The sequence below is a fragment of the Pan troglodytes genome, chromosome 21 (genome assembly GCF_028858775.2).
Source record: "Pan troglodytes isolate AG18354 chromosome 21, NHGRI_mPanTro3-v2.0_pri, whole genome shotgun sequence".
Taxonomy (NCBI): Eukaryota; Metazoa; Chordata; class Mammalia; order Primates; family Hominidae; genus Pan; species Pan troglodytes.
In genome coordinates this window covers 57,928,487-57,947,902 of record NC_072419.2, presented here as the reverse complement: position 1 = coordinate 57,947,902, position 19,416 = coordinate 57,928,487, and the positions used below count along the sequence as shown (strand labels likewise).

At 45.9% G+C, this 19,416-nt stretch overlaps 1 protein-coding gene across 2 annotated transcripts in view; it reads left to right on the top strand.

The window, feature by feature from the left end:
- Nucleotides 1–19,416, top strand: part of ATP9A (ATPase phospholipid transporting 9A (putative)) — a 172,036-nt gene that overhangs the window by 115,891 nt on the left and 36,729 nt on the right. For both annotated transcript variants that reach the window (XM_024352113.3, XM_009437420.5), the window contains exon 15: nucleotides 13,347–13,508. In XM_024352113.3, coding sequence (XP_024207881.1) covers nucleotides 13,347–13,508 — 162 coding nt within the window. The remainder of the gene's footprint in view (nucleotides 1–13,346; nucleotides 13,509–19,416) is intronic.

Genomic DNA, 19,416 nt, shown 5'->3' with positions numbered 1-19,416 from the left:
TTATTTTATGTCTATAGTAGAACACATGAATGCATTGATCAGAAAAGTAAAAAGTAGCCCATAATCTTACTAAAGGTATAGTCATTGTTAATGTCTTCCTGATCAGCCTTCTAAACTACTTCAGAGGCCGCCTACTGCCAAATACAAATAGGTTTATATAAATGCCTCATGAGGCTCAGAGGAGGCTAAATCTAGTTCAGGTGAAATCTTTCAGAAAGCCGTACTGTTTCCAAGTCCCTGTAGGATTCTGCAGAGACTTGGCTGGCTCTAGAATCGTGCCTTTGAAATTCAATATCAATAAAACATTGCTAGCCTAGGCAAGGTCAGTTTATGGAACATGTGTAGAAACCAGTATGCATTTTACTTGGGAGCTGCTGGAGTAATTTCTACCAGTTGGCGTAGGATTCATTTCCTGTAACAGAAAGCAGGATTTCCTAAATTTGTTTCCTGTGCACATTCCAGTTGGGGAACCTTGAAGTGTCTTTATTCAGCTATCGATTACAGCCTGGGGGCGCTGGGCCCTCCCTGCCACCGTACAGTAAGTCACGGAGGAAATGAAATAGATACAGTTGGACCCGGAGGAGCGGAGCACTGCTCAGATGCTGGAGCGAGCAGGCCTCAGCCCTGACAGCATCCCACCATTTCCAGGATGTTCCACAGTGTCGAGAGTGGGTGGTGGGGAGTGGCAGTGGGGGCCTTGGTGATAATGCAACTTTCCAAGCCTTTGTTTCTTGGTTTGAGCCAGGAGGTGCTGTCCTGTAAGCAGCTAGGATCAGCTCTGTCCATGGCTCATTCACTTGTCTTTTCCATGAATTTTTCATATTTAAAAACTTTTTTTCTTTTTTTGGCCATTCGCTTTTGAGACAGAGTCTTGCTCTGTCGCCCAGTGGTGTGATCTTGGCTCACTGCATTCTCTGCCTCCCGGGTTCAAACCATTCTTCTGCCTCAGCCTCCTGAGTAGCTGGGACTACAGGCGCCCACCACCATGCCTAGTTAATTTTTGTATTTTTAGTAGAGACAGGGTTTCACCATGCCGGCCAGGCTGGTCTCAAACTTCTAACCTCAAATGATCCACTCACCTCGGCCTCCCAAAGTGCTAGGATTACAAGCGTGAGCCACCACTCCCAGCCAAAAAAGGTTTTAAAATCACAAGTACTAATGTCTTCACTACAGAAAAGGGAGAAATTGTAGAATCAAAAAGAAGATAAAAAATAACCTGTGATTCTTGCCACCTGGCGATAACTACTACTGTTTATGTTCTGGTATAGATTTTCTCAGACTCCTTCTAAATGTATGCATATTTAAATATACATATATATTTATTTTATTTTATGTGTATTTATATAATATATAAGATATGCATATTTATATAATATGTAAATATTTACATATTATAAATATGTAAAGAAATATATATAATGTAAATATATATTATATAATATGTAAATATATATTATATAATATATTATGTAAATATATAATATAATATATTATGTAAATATATATTATATAATATATTATGTAAATATATATTATATAATATATTATGTAAATATATATTGTGTAAATAATAATTTTAATATTGAAATAATATATAAATATATAAAATAATATTTACTTTGTGTGTGTGTGTGTGTGTGTGTATGTGTGTGTGTATATATATATATATGGAGAGAGAGAGAGAGGACCAGTACAGAATCATGCTGTAGTACATATAATTAAACAGGAAGGAGGGTGAATTAAGTAACTTCCTTTAGAAAGTCATATGGCTTTCCGAGATTGCACCACTGCACTCGAGCCTGGGCAACAGAGCGAGACTGTCTCAAAAAAAAAAAATTAAAAAAAAAGAAAGTCATATGACTTTCACATTTCTGTAGGACTTAGGCTTGTGTTCAGGTATACGTGTGTGTGTGTGTGTGTGTGTGTGTGTATGTGTGATGTATTTTCCTGTGTGCCATGTTAGTATGTGTGTGCACATGGATGCACATGTGTGTGTATGAATGAAAGCTGCTTGCTGTATTTCACTGGGCCTTGAATAGCTGAATAATTCCAGAGCAATGAATCAGCAGTTCTAGGTAACATGCAGAGTGTCTGCATGGCTAGCACATGCTCATGGCACAGAGTGAGAAGCCTGTTGCTCTCCTTCCCTGACTTCCATTCTCCCAGGCTTCTTCCTCTGCGACACCCGCTGTTATTAATATCTGAGTATACTTGCAGAGATAATTCTTTGCATGTATTAGAATTACCCTCACGCTTCATATATATATATATATATATATATATATATATATATATATATTTTTTTTTTTTTTTTTTTTTTTTTTTTTTTTTTTTTTGAGACGGAGTCTCACTCTGTCACCCAGGCTGGAGTGCAGTGGCACCATCTCGGCTCACTGCAACCTCCGTCTCCTGGGTTCAAGTGATTCTCCTGCCTCGGCCTCCCGAGCAGCTGGGACTACAGGTGCACGCCACCATGCCCAGCTAATTTTTGTATTTTTAGTAGAGACGGGGTTTCACCATATTGGCCAGGCTGGTCTCAAATTCCTGACCTTGTGACTCACCCACCTTGGCCTCCCAAAGTGCTGAGAGTACAGGCGTGAGCCACCGCACCCAGCCTATTAAAGTATTTTTTAAAATTTAAAAGCACAACTGTGAATTATAGATGCAGCTTTGCACTTTGCTTTTAGTAGCTCAGTTTTTACAAATGTGCCAGGACATGGAATATCATTGCACTGTGACCTCAGCAGAGGGCTGAGTTTTACTGAAACATCTGCCGTGGGTTCCTGTAGCCTCCCAGTGGCATAAATGCATGTCTGTATTTCAAGACCCTGTCTACTCACTTTCATGGAAGGTGAGGGCATCACATTGGTCTTCCCTGCTTCTGCAGTGCAATTGCTGGCCATGTTTAACTTGTAACTTTCAATTCAATCAGCTGTGTGATTTTTTTTTTTTTTTTGAGATGGATTCTCGCTCTGCTGCCCAGGCTGGAGTGCGGTGGTATGATCTTGGCTCACTTCAACCTCCGCCTCCCAGGTACAAGCGATTCTCTTGCCTCACCTCCCAAGTAGCTGGGACTACAGGCATCTGCCACCACGCCCGGCTAATTTTGAATTTTTAGTAGAGACGGGGTTTCACCATGTTGGCCAGGCTGGTCTCGAGCTCCTGACCTCAAGTGATCTGCCCGCCTTGGCCTCCCACAGTGCTGGGATTACAGGCGTGAACTACCGCACCCGGCCTAGCTGTGCGATTTTAAGCAAATCATTGCTGCACCTCAGCCTCCTCAAAGGTAAAGAGGGACTAGGGCCATTGACCTCACAGGTCCTTGCTAAAGATGAGGTAGTAATGGTGATAACAGTGGTACTGACGGCAGTGAGAAATGACCACCTATTGAATACCTGCTCTGTGCCAGGCCCTGGGCTATGAGCCCCTCTTATGATAGAGTCACAATGATTGTGCCCATTTTGTAGATGAAGTGTAAGTTGGCCAAGGAAAGTTCCCATGGTCGCATAGCTGGCAAGATTAAAACCAGACAGCCCACGCCTAGAGTCTGGACTATGCAACCCACAATACCACTTTCCTCCCCAGGGGATGATGGCTTGAAAGTGCTTTGTAAACTCCTGAAGTGCTCCAGAGAGTGAAGATGCCTGTGTGTGGGAGACTCAGGGCTGATACTGGATGAAGTTCCACAGTCTCTGGCTATTTTTAGCCAAACAGGGTGCCCTGTTTGGAGGTAATGTTCAGACACTCTGCATCTTCCAAGTGCAGTGGAATTTTTATTTTTTATTTTTATTCTTTGGTCCCTTCCCTCTTTTCTCATCTGGGGAAGCTTCCGAGCTTGGTGAAAATAAGCCTTTTTCTGCCAGACCCTGGCAGCCTACCTTCTGAGTATCTTGCCTTTACCACCCACCTCATTAGGATTCATCCCTTAGAAAGGAAAATTAAAATGAGCATGTTTCACTTAACAACTTCCAGTTCCACCTATGTTGCTGCAAGTCACAGAATTTCTTTCTTTTTTAATGTGTTTTGCTTATTTTTTTGAGATAGGATCTTGCTGTATTGCCCAGGCTGGAATACAGTGGTGCAGTCTTGGCTCACTGCAGCCTTGACCTCCTGGCCTCAAGCGGTCCTCCCGCCTCAGCCTTCCAAGTAGCTGGGATGAGAGGCGCACACCACCACACCTGGATAATTTTTGTATTTTATTGTAGCAATGGGGGTCTTGCTATGTTGACCAGGCCAATCTCAAACTCCAAACTCAAGCAACTGTCCTGCCTCAGCCTCCCAGAGTGCTGGAATTACAGGCATAAGCACTGCATTGGGCCAATAAGAGGATTTTTAATGGCTATACAATATTCTTCTGCGTACGTACACCACGGAGTATTTGTTCTATCTCCCAAGCTTACCACTTAGGAGGTTTCCCCCTTTTGGCTATCATAAATCATGCCACGATGCATTGCCTTCCACGTTCTCTCTGCACATCTTTGACCATGTGTGTAAAAGGTCCCATTTGTCTCCTTTTGCCTCGTCTTAACCTTGTTGCTGAACGTGAGTGTAAAACCTGCTGGATAGCTCAAGTACATGGTGCCGGGGAGGGCAGGCAATCTCGCGGTCCTTCTGCGGCTATGAGGTTGGTTGGTTTGTTTTTTTATGAGCACATTCTTGGTGAACCATCAGATGTATGCAGTTCCCCTCCATGCCTGGGCATAGCCTGAGCCTCAGCCTCAGGTCCAGACAATGACAGCATTCAGATGTGTGCATGAATGAGCTCGGAGTGTGAAACAGAAAGATTTAGGAGGGTGTTGGAGTTTTACCACCACGTTGCCATGACCTTGGACCCAAGGGGTAAGGTCAAAGAACAGAGGTTAGGAACTATAGGGGAATTCTTCCATCAGTATTATTGATTAACCACCGAAGTGGGGTCTCAAAACAGGATTGTGGTTGTTCAGAAGAAGACAGCGGGGGCTGTTTGAGCAGGGCTGGACAGTGTTTTACGGACACTGTAGGAAACTGTCAGATGTGCCTCCCTTGGTGTTAGCTTATCCATGGGCCATAGAGGCAAAAGCTCTGTCCCGTGTTATATTAGTGTTGGCTCAGAATAGAGTTAATATATAGTCATTTCTTTTTTTTTTTCTTTTTCTTTTTTGAGACAGAGTCTCGCTCTGCTACCCAGGCTGGAGTGCAAAGGTGCAATCTTGGCTCACTGCAACCTCCGCCTCCTGGGTTCCAGCTATTCTCCTGCCTTAGCCTCCTGGGTAGCTGGGACTACAGGCATATGCCACCATGCCTGGCTAATTTTGTATTTTTAGTTTATTTGTTTGTTTTGAGATGAAGTCTTGCTCTGTTGCTCAGGCTGGAGTGCAGTGCCACAATCTCAGCTCACTGCAACCTCCGCCTCCCGGGTTTAAGGGATTCTCCTGCCTCAGCCTCCCGAGTAGCTGGGATTACAGGTGTGTGCCACCACGCCTGGCTAATTTTTTTGTATTTTTAGTAGAGACAGGGTTTCATCATGTTGGCTAGGCTGGTCTTGAACTCCTTACCTCAAGTGATCCACCATCCTTGGCCCCACAAAGTGCTGGGATTACAGGCATGAGCCACCGTGCCCGGTCTATAAATAGTCATTTCTTAATGATCACATTTTAGGAAGATGATGCTGTTCTTTCTTCTTAAGTATTTATTTTTATCAGTCAAGTGATAGGAAGTTCAATTTCAAGTACAAGACATTTGGATCAAGAAGTGACTATTTGTTTATTTATTTATTTGAGATGGAGTCTTGCTCTGTTGCCCAGGCTGGAGTGCAGTGGTGTGATCTCAGCTCACTGCAACTTCCTCCTCCTGGGTTCAAGCAATTCCGCTGCCTCTGCCTCCCGAGTAGCTGGAATTACAGGCACCCACCGGCCCAGTGAATTTTTTGCACTTTTTTTTAGTAGAGATGGGTTTTCACTATGTTGGCCAGGCTGGTCTTGAGCTCCATACCTCAGGTGATCGGCCCACTTCAGCCTCCCAAGGTGTTGGGATTACAGGCGTGAGCCACTGCGCCCGGCAAGAAGTGACCTTTTATGCCACTGTCTCTTCCGCTGATTCCTAGCAGGCTGTGTTTTGTTTGTTTCATGCTATGTTAAAAAAAAAAAATTGAAGCAGTATTTAAAAATCACTTGATTTTATATCAAAATTAGTTTTTCTCAAGAAAGATCAGGTCTGGAAATAGTAGGCCCAACTTCTACCTGGCAGTGGTTGGCCAAGCTGGGCAGCTGCTGCCTCAGTTTTCTTCTGACCCCCACATGGCCCTGCCCTATGCCTGTCTGCTTCTCTCCCAACGCCTGTCGGCATTTGAACCTGCAACCACTGCCTGGTGCATTTGAATGTATTTTCGTATTGAGTGAAGAAAACCGTGTGTCTGTGGATAGATTTATAATTTTGAAAGGCTGGATTAGGGCTGACCGGTGACTCTTTGTGAGCTTAAGTATTTATCTTATTGAATGCCACCAAATAACCCCTTTTATCAGATGTCACATTCCCGCCTCGTATCATACGTGCTCTGATGATTGGTATGTATCCTGCTTTTGACAAGAATTCAAGGCTACTGAGCGTGATCTGGCTTATTTCCCAAGCACAGCATCCCAGGTACAAAGAGAAAACTTTAAAAACTTGTCACAGGTGGTTTATTGCTGGCCAAGAAATGATGAAAAAGCCCTTTCACGGATGGTTTCTGGCCTGAGTCTCTCACATGGGCATTTGAGGCAGGGAAAGGTGTGGGCTCTGCCCCTTTGGTTTCTTGTCACCCAAAGGAGAAAACACAACAGACTCCTGAGACAGGATCCCCTCCCCGCCCTTTCTACCTTTCCAGCATTTTATCCAGCTCGCGTCTAATATATCTGTTCATTCATCCACCTTAACGAGGTTGTGTTTTCTGCTGCTGGCCTGACCTGCAGTTATTGAGACCCTAACTCAGGCTGTTAACAGCAGTGAGATGCAAGCCCCTGAAATCCTCTATCTTGTGTGTTACGGGGTGATTTCTTTGAACAGAAGCCAGAATGTTAAGTAACCTTGTTGTATATCACTTTGTTTTGGGAGGGAATGCAGTTATCTCAGCTCACTCCCTAGATGTTTGTCTGGCCCACAATCGAGAGGTGTTAGTGAGTACCCCACTTCTAAACTGGCCCTCCCTGAGTAGGACTCTGGGGGATGTTATGTGTCCTGTTAGAAAGTAGCTTTAAATTAACACTGACTTAAGCTAAAATGGAGGAGAGTGGAAGGGGAGAAGGAAAGACTTCCTGCAGGGCTCAGATCCTGTTGGAATCAGCTCCCAAAGAGACTGAGAACGTTCTTGTTTTTTTTTTGTTTGTTTGTTTGTTTTGAGACGGAGTCTCACTCTGTCACCCAGGCGCGATCTTGGCTCACTGCAAACTCCACCTCCCGGGTTCACGCCATTCTGCCTCAGCCTCCCGAGTAGCTGGGATTATAGGTGCCTGCCACCACGCCCTGCTAATTTTTGTATCTTTAGTAGAGACAGGGTTTCACCATGTTGGCCAGGCTGGTCTCAAACTCCTGACCTCAGGTGATCTGCCTGCCTTGGCTTCCCAAAGTGCTGGGATTACAGGTGTGAGCCACCTCGCCAGACCCTGCAGAGGTTTTGATTAGGATGGTGGATCCCAGGGGTGGAGAAGGGCTACAGATATAGCTGTCGTAGGCTCCTAAGCTCCACTGAGAGGCTTGCTCTAGAAGAAAGCAAGGCTAAAAGATGTTTACATACAGCTGTAATTGATCTTTCCTCAAAAGCGTTTGTCATTTCTGATCATTTCAGGTTATAGTTATTCAACGTTTCCACTAACATGAACCTGTGGGGTCTGTAGCTGGGCATGCTGGGCTGGCCGATTCTGCTGCCCAGCCCTGGAAGCCACTTCTGGTTCTGGAGTTACAGATTCTTTCTCGATTAAAGTTAAAAGCAGGCTTTTGGGGAATTAGTGTATCTCCTGGAAGCCCAGTATCACAGACTTTTCACATATTTTCAGGGCAATTAACAGGCAAAGTAATAGCTACTTGAGAATAGGAATAAAAAAATCATTTCCATAAGTGTTTGAAAGTACCTGAAGAATAATTTTTTTTTTTACTTTATTACTAAATAGGTATATAAGGAAGGATATAAATTTAGTCAGGGTTTTTTAGCTTGTACATAACTAGGTATTTGTAATATTTGAATTGTATTGGGATGTTTATTTAATTAAAGTTAAACGTAAAAGAAATGCGTATACATGTTTGAAACATTTCGGTGGTATAGAAAGCTAGAAGTGGCCGGGCGCCATGGCCCATGCCTGTAATTCCAGCACTTTGGGAGGCCGAGGTGGGCAGATCATGAGGTCAGGAGATCGAGACCATCCTGACTAACACGGTGAAACCCATCTCTACTAAAAATACAAAAAAAAAAAAAAAATTAGCTGGGTGTGGTGGCGGGCACCAGCTACTTGGGAGGCTGAGGCAGGAGAATGGCATGAACCCAGGAGGTGGAGTTTGCAGTGAGCCGAGATCACGCCACTGCACTCCAACCTGGGCAAAAGAGTGAGACTCCGTCTCAAAAAAAAAAAAAAAAAAAAAGCTAGAAGTAAAAGCTAGAAGTAATTCTCTCCATGTGTATCACTCTATAAACATTTCTACACTGCACCCAAGCTTTTTTACATAGACAGATAGGATAATTTTTTTTCTTGTTTTTATTTATTTATTTATTTTTGAGGCGGAGTCTTGTTCTGTTGCCCAGGCTGAAGTGCAATGGCGCCATCCCAGCTCACTGCAACCTCTGCCTCTGGGGTTCACGCGATTCTCCTGCCTTAGACTCCCGAGTAGCTGGGATTACAGGCACCCGCCATCATGCCTGGCTAGTTTTTGTATTTTTGTAGAGATGGGGTTTCGCTATGTTGACCTGACTGGTCTTGAACTCCTGACCTCAGGTGATCCTCCTGCCTCGGCCTCCCAAAGTGCTGGGATTACAGACATGAGCTACTGCACCTGGCTGGTATGATTTTATATATGCGAATCATTACTGATTTGTTAATTTTAAACTTTGGAAGACAATTGTTAGCAGACAAAACAGGGCTATATTGAAAGTTAGAGTGTCTTAGTCTGTTTGGCCTGCTATAACATGGCCTGCTATAACAAAATACCATCAACTGGGTATCTTGTAAACAACAGAAGTTATTTCTCCTAGTTCTGGAGGCTGGGAAGTCCTGTGTCAGCATACTGGCAGATTTGGTGTCTGGTGAGGGCCTGTTTCCTGGCTGATAAAAGGCCCTCTTTTCACTCTGTCTCTCACAGCAGAAGGAGCGAGGGACCTCTCTGGGGTTTCTTTTATAAAGGCACTCATCCACTCATGAGGAACCCCACCCCCAGGACTTAATCACCTCCCAGAGGCCCCATCTCCAACTGCTATCACATTGGGGATTAGGTTTCAACATATGAATTTTAGGGGACATAAACATAGTCTATAGCATAGCCATTAAATTAAACAAATAACTAAGTGAATGAGTTTTCAAAGACTTAGGCAGGCCAGTAGCCAAAAACTAAAACTAAAAAAACACAAAATAAAAACAGAAAAACCCACTACTTGATTGGTCCTTTCTTTGAAAGGTAGAGGTCAGTATGACAGTTTCTTCCATTGGTCAAAGCTCAAAGCTCATTAGTGCTGGCTGACTCATTATGACTTGAACTTAAATAAGGGAGAGTCTTGAAAAATAATTTCTTGCTAATGTAAATTTAGTTAATAGAAGCAACAGAAACTGAACTCGATATCTGAGCATAGTAGACTAAGGATGCATAAAGATACATTTTCAGAGCTGGAGCAGAAATGAGAAATAGTCATCTACTCCAAGATCTTTATTTTGCAGGGGCCTGTGGGGGCTGGGGGCTGGGGACAGAGCGGGGACTGGAACCCCAGTTTTGAGCTCCAGCTTGATCTCTTCTTCGGGGTATAGCAGGTCAGCCAAGATGACATCCAGGGGTTCCAGAGAAAGAAAGGACTAGGGGTGGAGAGCTGCATACCTTTGCCTTGTGGCTTCTGCAGAGCTCTCTTGGTAAAAGGAATGGGAACTCAAGAGGAACCCCAGGTTTGTTTTTTTTTTTTTTTTTTTTTTTTGAGACAGAGTCTCACTCAGTCACCCAGGCTAGAGTGCAGTGGCATGGTCTCAGCTTACTGTAGCCTCTGCCTCCCAGGCTGAATCAATCTTCCCATCTCAGCCTCTCCAGTAGCTGGGACTACAGGTGCTCCCCTAGAGCCTCAGCAGCAATGCAGCAATGGTGATCAAGCAACCTTGATCCTGTCTCAGTGAGACCCTCATCCCATGTCCACCCCTGATCTATAGAACTGTAAGAAAATCTATTTGTTTCATTTTAAAACAGATGCTGGCCGGTGCGGTGGCCCATGGCTGTAATCCCAGCACTTTGGGAGGGAGGTTGAAGCAGGTGGATCACTTGAGATCAGGAGTTTGAGACCAATTTGGCCAACATGGTGAAATCCCATCTCTATTAAAATTACAAAAGTTAGGCGGATGTGATGGCAGGTGCCTGTAATCCCAGCTACTTGGGAGGCTTATGCAGGAGAATTGCTTGAACCCGGGAGGTGGAGGTTGCAATGAGCCGAGATCGCACCACTGCACTCCAGCCTAGGTGACAGAGTGAGACTCCATCACGAAAACAAAACAAAACAAAACAAACAAAAAAAAACAGATGCACAGTAATTTGGTACAGCAACAACAGGAAAGGAATACAGGAGGGCTTCCAACTTCAATGCCAAACAAGCTGTCACTTTATTCCCATCCAAGTCCAAAGGTACGGTGTCTACAAAAAATCAAGAAAGAAGAAAAGGAAGGCCCTCCCACTTTCCTCTCATAAAGCTTAATCTTTAGGGGGAGTAGGGGAGGCAGGTTTTAGGAGGGTGTTGACAGGGGCTGCAGGTAGGTGATAGGGAGAGGGGTACTTGGGAGGCATCACCTCCACTGGAAGTGTTTTTTATCTTTTTTTTTTTTTTTTTTTTTTTTTGAGATGGAGTTTCGCTCTTGTTGCCCAAACTGGAGTGCAAAGGCGCGACCTCGGCTCACTGCAACCTCTGCCTCCTGGGTTCAAGTGATTCTCCTGCCTCAGCCTCCCTGGTAGCTGGGATTACAGGCGCCTGCCACGCCCAGCTTATTTTTTATTTTTTTTATTTTTATTTTTTTAGTAGAGATGGGGTTTCACTATGTTGGCCAGGCTGGTCTCGAACTCCTGACCTCAGGGGATCCACTCACCTCAGCCTCCCAAAGTGCTGAGATTACAGGTGTGAGCCACCGCGCCCGGCTCTATTATTATGTTTTTGAGACAGGGTCTTACTCTGTGTCCAGGTGGGAGTAGTGTGGCACCATTATGGCTCACTGTAGCCTCCACCTCCCAGATCGTGATCCTCCCACCTCAACCTCTTGAGTAACTGAGACGACACACATGCACCACCCCACCCTAATAATAATTTTTTTTTTTTGAGATACAGTCTCGCTCTGTTGTCCAGGCTGGAGTGGGGTGGTGCGATCTCTACTCACTGCAACTTCTACCTTCCAGGTTTAAGAGATTCGCCTCCCTCAGCCTCCTGAGTAGCTGGGATTACAGGCGCATGCCACCACCTCTGGCTAATTTTTGTATTTTTAGTAGAGACTGGATTTCACCATGTTGACCAGGCTAGTCTCGAACTCCAGACCTCCGGTGATCTGCCTGCCTCAGCCTCCCAAAGTTCTGGGATTACAGGCATGAGCCACCACCCTAATAATTAAAAATTTTTTTTTTTAGAAATGGGGTCTCCTTGTGTTACCTAGGCTTGTCTCAAACTCCTGGGCTCAAGTGATCCTCCTGCGTCAACCTCCCCAAGTGCTGGGATTAAAAGTGTGAGTCACAGCAGCTGGCCAATTGCTTACATTTAAAAGTTAGGCCGTCTCGGGGAGAAGTCTAAATTTCTGTTTTTTCTTGAGAAACTGGAAGCTCCATCCACCCTGGCCCTAGTCCCTGCAGGGCAGTAACTGCCACCTGTGTGTATAGTGGCAGCAGCCTCCTTTGGCTGGGGCTGGGCTCCTGCTTGCCACAGCCCCCACTCAGCCCTCTTTGCTATTTGTATCAACACTCTGGCCCCTGTCTTGGAGTTTGCAACCCTCATGCCTTTGACCTTAAGCTGAGTATGTCTGGCTGAGGCCATGAGAAGGTTCTGACTTGACACCCGTGCGATGACTCCTGGAAGGGAAGAGTGTGTGCTGTGGAACTTTACACCAGGCGGATCCAGGTGCCAGTCTGGCCTAGCTTTGCCACATGCCAGCGCTGTCACCTTGGGCAACTTCATTAACTGCTCTGAGCCTTGGTTTCCTCTTCTGTGTGGACCCGTGTTCTCCACCTCAGCACTATTGACGTTTGGGGCCAGATCAGTCTCTGGTGTGGTATGTCCTGTGTGTTACGGGACGTTTTGTAGCATCCCTGGCCTCTGCCCACTGGATACCAGCATTACCTCCTTCCAGTTGTGACAAGTACAGATTCCCCCAGATGTTGCCGCGGGTCCCCTGGGGGACAGAATCACCCAGTTGAGAACCACTGAAGACACTCCCCCAGTGCAGTGTGTGAGGCTGAAAGGAGAGCCTGAAGGCGAAGGGCCGTGTCAGTCAGCATTCTCTTCCTTCTTTTTTTTGTTGTTTAGCTTGTTGCAGATACTTCCAGGAGTGATCCGTAATTGTGCCAATTGCTCTTTTTTTCGGAGGGGGGGTGGTGTGGGGTGGGGACGGGGACAGAGTCTCGCTATGTCACCCAGGCTGGAGTGCAATGGCGTGATCTCAGCTCACTGCATCTCTGCCTCCTGGGTTGAAGCGATTCTCCTGCCTCAGCCTCCTGGGTAGCTGGGATTACAGGTGTCCGCCACCATGCCTGGCTAATTTTTGTATTTTTAGTAAAGACGGGGTTTCACCATATTGGCCAGACTGGTCTCGAACTCCTGACCTCAGGTGACCCACCCACCTCGGCCTCCCAAAGTGCTGGGATTACAGGCCTGAGCCACTGCACCCAGTCACAATCACTCTTAATTCTGTGCCATCTCTTTCCGCCATGCCTCTGGTGTGCAGCCTGCTTTGAGCCTAGAAAAGATGAATTGTGCCTTATAGAGGGGCAGCTTTCAGTGTGGGAGCCCTCATAGACCCAGAGGAACAGACACTGTCATGGGCCAGCACAGAGCACTTGGCGTCCCTAAGGGCAGTGACTACTGTGATTCCCCTGTCTCTGAGCCCCCTTCTGCCTTTGTGTTCATGGCACAGCCTGTGAACCCAGATTCTCGGCTGTGCATCTGACCTTCGACCCTGTGTTGTGTTTAGGTGGCCCTGGTACAGTGGACGGAAAGTGTGGGCTTAACCCTGGTGGGCCGAGACCAGTCTTCCATGCAGCTGAGGACCCCTGGCGACCAGATCCTGAACTTCACCATCCTACAGATCTTCCCTTTCACCTATGAAAGCAAACGTATGGGCATCATCGTGCGGGTGAGTCGTTTTTATTCATGGCTTAAAGTGCTTAAGAACCCCAGGTGTGCTGCGTGTGTCCCTGTGGGTTGACATTCTTTCTAACCCTCTTTACTGTGGTATCTGTCACCCAGACTAATGAGGGAATATAATTCCCTAAGCAGAAAGGAAATTAGTTCATTCATTGGACACACCCCGTAACTCTGATCCGCTTATGGTGTCCCTGGTTCTGGAGTGAAAGTTAAAGAGAACGTCCATTGGGGATTTCTTGATAATACATCTCTCATTTTCTTTTGTTTAATATTGAACATGTATTTTTTATTGAGGTGAAATTCACATAATATAATCATTTTAAAGTGAAAACTTCAGTGGCGTTTAGTCCATTCACAGTGTTGCTCAGCCACCACTTCCCTCATGTTTCAAAACATTTTCATCAAGATGATGAAAAAAGAAACCTTGTGGCCCGGCGTGTTAAAAAATTTTGCCAGTCTGAAGAGTCTGATTTGATTTGATATGTTGTTTTTCTATTGGCTCTTTTAAAAATTTTTAATTTTTAAATTCTTATTAAAAGAATGTATTCATAGAGTCCTCCCACCTCAGCCTCCCGAGTAGCTAGGACTACAGGCTTGCAAAACCAGGGCTGACTCATTGTTTAATTTTTTATAGATACAGGGTTTCACTGTGCTGCCCAGGCTGGTCTCAAACTCCTGGCCTCAACCGATTCTCCTGCCTGGGACTCCCAAAGTGCTGGAATTACGGGTGTGAGCCACTGTGCCCATCCCTCTGTTTTCTCTTTTTACCCATGGAGATCACACTTTCCGTCGTGGGGAGGCTGGAAAATCTGGTGTTCATATGCCACTTGGTCTGGTTGTTCTGCAGTCTGCATGATTGTCTGATTTTTCCCAGGGAGCTTTGAAAATACAGATTCCTTGGTTCAGTCCCACACCTATGTTGGAGTGGGGTGGTTCCTCACATCATTTAGCTTCGTAGCAGAAAACTCTGCTTCAGATCTTAAGGATCTTTGGAATAAGGCTCTTTCATCTTTTCTGGACTTTTTTTTTTTCTTAACAAATGAGAATCCTCTCCACCCTGATCTACCCAATGGAGGAAAGAGATACTTGCACATGCATTTTTATAGCAGCACAATTTGCAATTGCAAAGATATGGAACCAGCCCAAATACTCATCAGTCAACAAGTGGATAAAGGAACTATGATATATATATATATAAAATGATGAAATGCTACTTAGCCATGGAAAGGAATGAATGAATGGCATTCGCTGCAAACTGGACGGGATTGGGGACTATTATCTAAGTGAAATAACTCAGGAATGGAAAGCCAAATGTCGTATGTTCTCACTCATAAGAGGGAGCTAAGCTATGAGGATGCAAAGGCTTAAGAATAATACAATGGACTTTGGCGAGTCAGGGGGCTGAAAGGGTGGGAGGAGGGTGAGGGATAAAAGACTACAAGTTGGGTTCAGTGTATACTGCTCAGGTGATGGGTGCATGAAGATCTCATAAATCACTGTTAAAAAACTTACTCATATAACCAAACACTACGTGTTCCCCAAAAACCTTTGGAAATAAAAAAAAAAATAGAGTGCACAAGTAGAAGTAGAAATTGATAACGTAGGTTGTTGGGCACGTGGCCCTGCCCCCTGCCTGCTGGCGGAGTATTTTCAGCTAAGGCTTGGCTTGTCAACTTCTCCTTCAGCCTTACAGGTTCCTAGAATTCAGACCACCTCTTATATCATCTCGTTCTTCTTCCATAGCATTCATCACACTGAAATTCTTGATTTCCTGCGGGTTTGCTTGTCACCACCTGTCTTTTTTCCCTGTGGGTTAGAACAGGGGCCAGGATCCTTTTGGTCCTCCCGTGTCTCCTGTGCCTAGCTTTCCTGCCTGGCACACGGTAGACTCACAGTCAGTGCCGAAGTGAGCAGGATTCAACAGTGATAGCCAGTTGTCTTTTTTTTTTTTTTTTTTTTTTTTTTTTTAATGCTAGGGAAGTTATCAAATAAGATACTTAAAATAAACAACTCACAGCTTTTTCTCGCGCTCCTAGCTTTGCACCACTCTTCTCCTTGATCATTTACCGTGTAGCTTTAGTGCCATGGGCAGCTCTGGGATCGTAGTAGAAATGGTAATAGCCACTAGCAGCAGTAGTAGTAAGAAGAATGACAGGAATGACAAGTAACATTTATTTATTTTTTGAGACACAGTTTCACTCTGTCACCCAGGCTGGAGTACAGCGGTGCCATCTCAGCTCACTGCAACCTCCACCTCCCAAGTTCAAGCAATTCTCTTGCCTCAGCCTCCCGAGTAGCTGGGATTACAGGTGTGCGCCACCATGCCCGGCTAATTTTTTGTATTATTAGTAGAGACGGGGTTTTGCCATGTTGGCGAGGCTTGTCTGGAACTCCTGACCTCAAGCGATCCGCCCACCTTGGCCTCCCAAAGTGTTGGGATTACCCCGCCCAGGGGCTTATTGTGTGCCAGAGGCTGTTCTAAGTGATTTGCGTAAAGTAACTCATTTAATACATAACCATGTGAGGTAGGTACCATTAGGACTGATGTTTGGCAGGGGAGAAAATTGAAGTGGAAGGAGGCTCAGAAACCGTTCAAGTTCACGCAGCTGGAATCGAGGGGGCTGGGAAACCTGTCCAAGTTCACACAGCTGGAATTGGGGGGAGCTGGGAAACCTGTCCAAGTTCACACAGCTGGAATTAGTGGGGCTGGAACTCACTCCAGGCTGCCTGGCTTCCAGCTCCCAGCTCTCTACCCCAGGACTTGGGGGTTAGGGCTGGGGTGTGACGAGAGGGACATCGAAAAGCTCACAAAAGACCCACAGTAATGTTAGGGTGGGATATTAACTACGTATTGCTTCATAACAGATTGCCCCACATTTAGTGGCTTAAAACAGCAATATGGTAATCCCCACTTATCTGCAGGTTCAGTTACCCACGGTCAACTGCAGTCTAAAAATATGAAATGGAAAATTCCGGAAATAAACAATTCATAAGTTTTAAGTTGTGTGCCATTGTGAGTAGTGTGACGAATTTCATGCCATCCCACTCCATCCTCCCGGACGTGAATCATCTCTGTCTAGTGTACTCACGCCATCAACCTGCCTGCTTGCTAGTCACTCAGGAACCCTCAGATTGGCTGTTGTGGTATTGCCGTGCTTGTGTTCAAGCAAGTCTTATTTACTTTTATTACAGCATATTATAAGTGTTGTATTTTGTTATAAGTTATTGTTGTTAATTTCTTACTGTGCCTAATTCATAAATTAAACTTTATCACAGGTAGGTATGTTTAGGAAAAAACATAGTGCATATGGGGTCAGTATTATTCATGGTCTTAGACATCCATTGGGGTCTTTCTTACAGGGAAATGCATTCCCTTACTCTAGAAAATGTATTTCCCTGGAGTAAAGAAGTTCCTCCTGTCCTCTCCCCTCCCCTCCCCTCCTCCCTCCCTCCCTTCCTCCTTCCTTCCTTTTTCTCTCCCTCCCTCCCTTCCTTCCTTCCTCCTCCCCTCCTCTGTTTCCTTCCTTTTCTCTTTTCTTTTCTCTTTTTCCTTCCTTCCTTCCTTGCTTCCTTCCTTCCTTCCTTCCGTCCGTCTGTCCATCCATCCGTCTTGCTCTGTTGCCTAGGGTGGAGTGCGGTGGCATAATCACGGCTCACTGCAGCCTCGACCTCCCAGGCTCAAGCAACCTTCTTGCCTCAGCCTCCCAAGTAGCTGGGACTACAGGTGCACACCACCATGCTCTGCTAATTCTTATCGTTTAGTGAAGATAGGGTCTTACCATATTGCCCAGGCTGATCTCAAACTCCTGGGCTCAAATGATCCTCCCGTCTCGGCCTCCCAAAGTGCTGGGATTACAGGCATGAGCCACCACACCTAACTGGGGGCTCTGTTTTCTATTTGCTATCTGATGGTTTTTGTGGCCAGGACAATTTCTGTGGCAGGCTTGGCTGGGTCCTCTGGCTCAGGGTCTCTCACAGCCTGGGCTCAAGGGGTCTAAGATTCTATGGTGGTAGGATCCACATACAGACGTCAGTGTTGTTGGCAGAGTTTGGCTCTGGGTGGGTTGTTGGACTGAGGGCCTTAGTTCTTTCCTGGCTGTTGGCCAGAGGCCACCCTCAGTGCCTTCCCACGAGGGCCTCCCTGTAGTCAGCTCCCCTGTCAGCTACCTCTTCAGAGTGAGCAGGTGAGAGTGAATGAGATGGCAGTCACAGTCTTCTGTCACCCACTGTCAGAGGTGACCTCCCCTCACGTCAGCCTCATGCTGTTACCAGAAGCAAGTCACTAGGCCCAGCTCTACTCCGGGGGGGGGGGGGGTGGCTGACACACAGCATGAGTACCAGGAGGTGGGGGGCATTGCGAGCCACTTTCAAGACTTCCTGCCCAGGAGGGGATGGAGGTGGCACTGAGCGCTCGTATTGAGGAACCAGAGACGCACACCATGAATATGCTTTGAAACATCACACGTTAGGGGATTTTTTTTTTTTTTTTTGAGATGGAGTTTTGTTTTTGTTTCCCAGACTGGAGTGCAATGGCGTGATCTCAGCTCACTGCAACCTTCGCCTCCTGGGTCCAAGCGATTCTCCTACCCCAGCCTCCCGAGTAGCTGGGATTACAGGCATGTGCTACCATGCCCGGCTAATTTCGTATTTTTAGTAGAGATGGGGTTTCTCCATGTTGGCCAGGCTGGTCTCGAACTCCCGACCTCAGGTGATCCACCCACCTCGGCCTCCCAAAGTGCTGGGATACAGAAGTGAGCCACCACGCTCGGCCCTATGTTAGGGGATTTTTATGTCCAGAGGCCAATAGGTTCTTTCAGACTCTGCAGGACCTGTGTCCTTGGCAACTCTTGGGTGGAGAGGGAACTTTCTCTCCCACACAGCTGCTGCTTTTCCCACTGGTCCACACCTGGCTGGATCCCTGGCTTCTAAACCGTATCTTGAGTGTGCATCTGATGTCAAGAACATCTGTGGTCTGGAAGCAGCACCATAGATCCTGTGGGTGGGGTGTTTCCTGGGGAATGAGTGTCATTATCTCCTATCGAATTACTTTAATTTTGTTCCAGCCTGAAGTTTTTCAAGACGTAGGGCTGTGGGCTCTGCTAGGGTCATTTGAGGGTTGACTTATCATTGAACAGTCCCTAATATCAGCCATCCTAGAATAAGTGAATGGCATACGCCACTCTTCATCTAGTTGTGAAGGACATGTTATATTTTTTTGAGATGTGGCTCATGTGTCTTCCAGCAGGAAGAACAGGGACTCTGTGCTTAGAGTCTGTGATGCTGTCTGATGGGCAGATCTATTTTTGTTTTAACCTGGCATGCCTCCCTTCCCAGGTTATTAAAAAACATTCACAGTTAAGGCATTTAGAACAAAAAGTTACAGGTAAAGAGGGGGATCAAAACTGCCCTCCCTCTCTCCCTCCCTCCCTCCCTTTCTTCCTCCCTCCCTCCCTCTTTTCCTTCCTTCCTTCCTTCCTTCCTCCCTCCCTTCCTTCCTTCCCTCTTTCTGTCTCTCTCCCTCTCCCTCTTTCCCTTCTTCTGTCCTTTCTTTCTTTCTTTTTTTGCCTCCCTCCCTTTTTTTCTTTTCTCTTCTTTTCTTTCTTTCTCAAGACAGAGTCTCACTCTGTTACCTAGGCTGGAGTGCAGTGGTATGAACATGGCTCATTGCAGCCTTGACCTGCTGGACTCAAGGGATCCTCCTGCCTCTGCCTCTTAAGTAGCTGGGACTACAGGTATGCACTGCCACACCCAGCTAAGTTTTAAATTTTTTTGTAGAGCCAAAGTCTCTCTGTGTTGCACAGGCTGGTCTCAAACTTCTGGCCTCAAGCTGTCCTCCCGCTTCAACCTCCCTAAGTACTGGGATTACAGGCGTGAGCCACCGTGCCTGACCAGTTCAT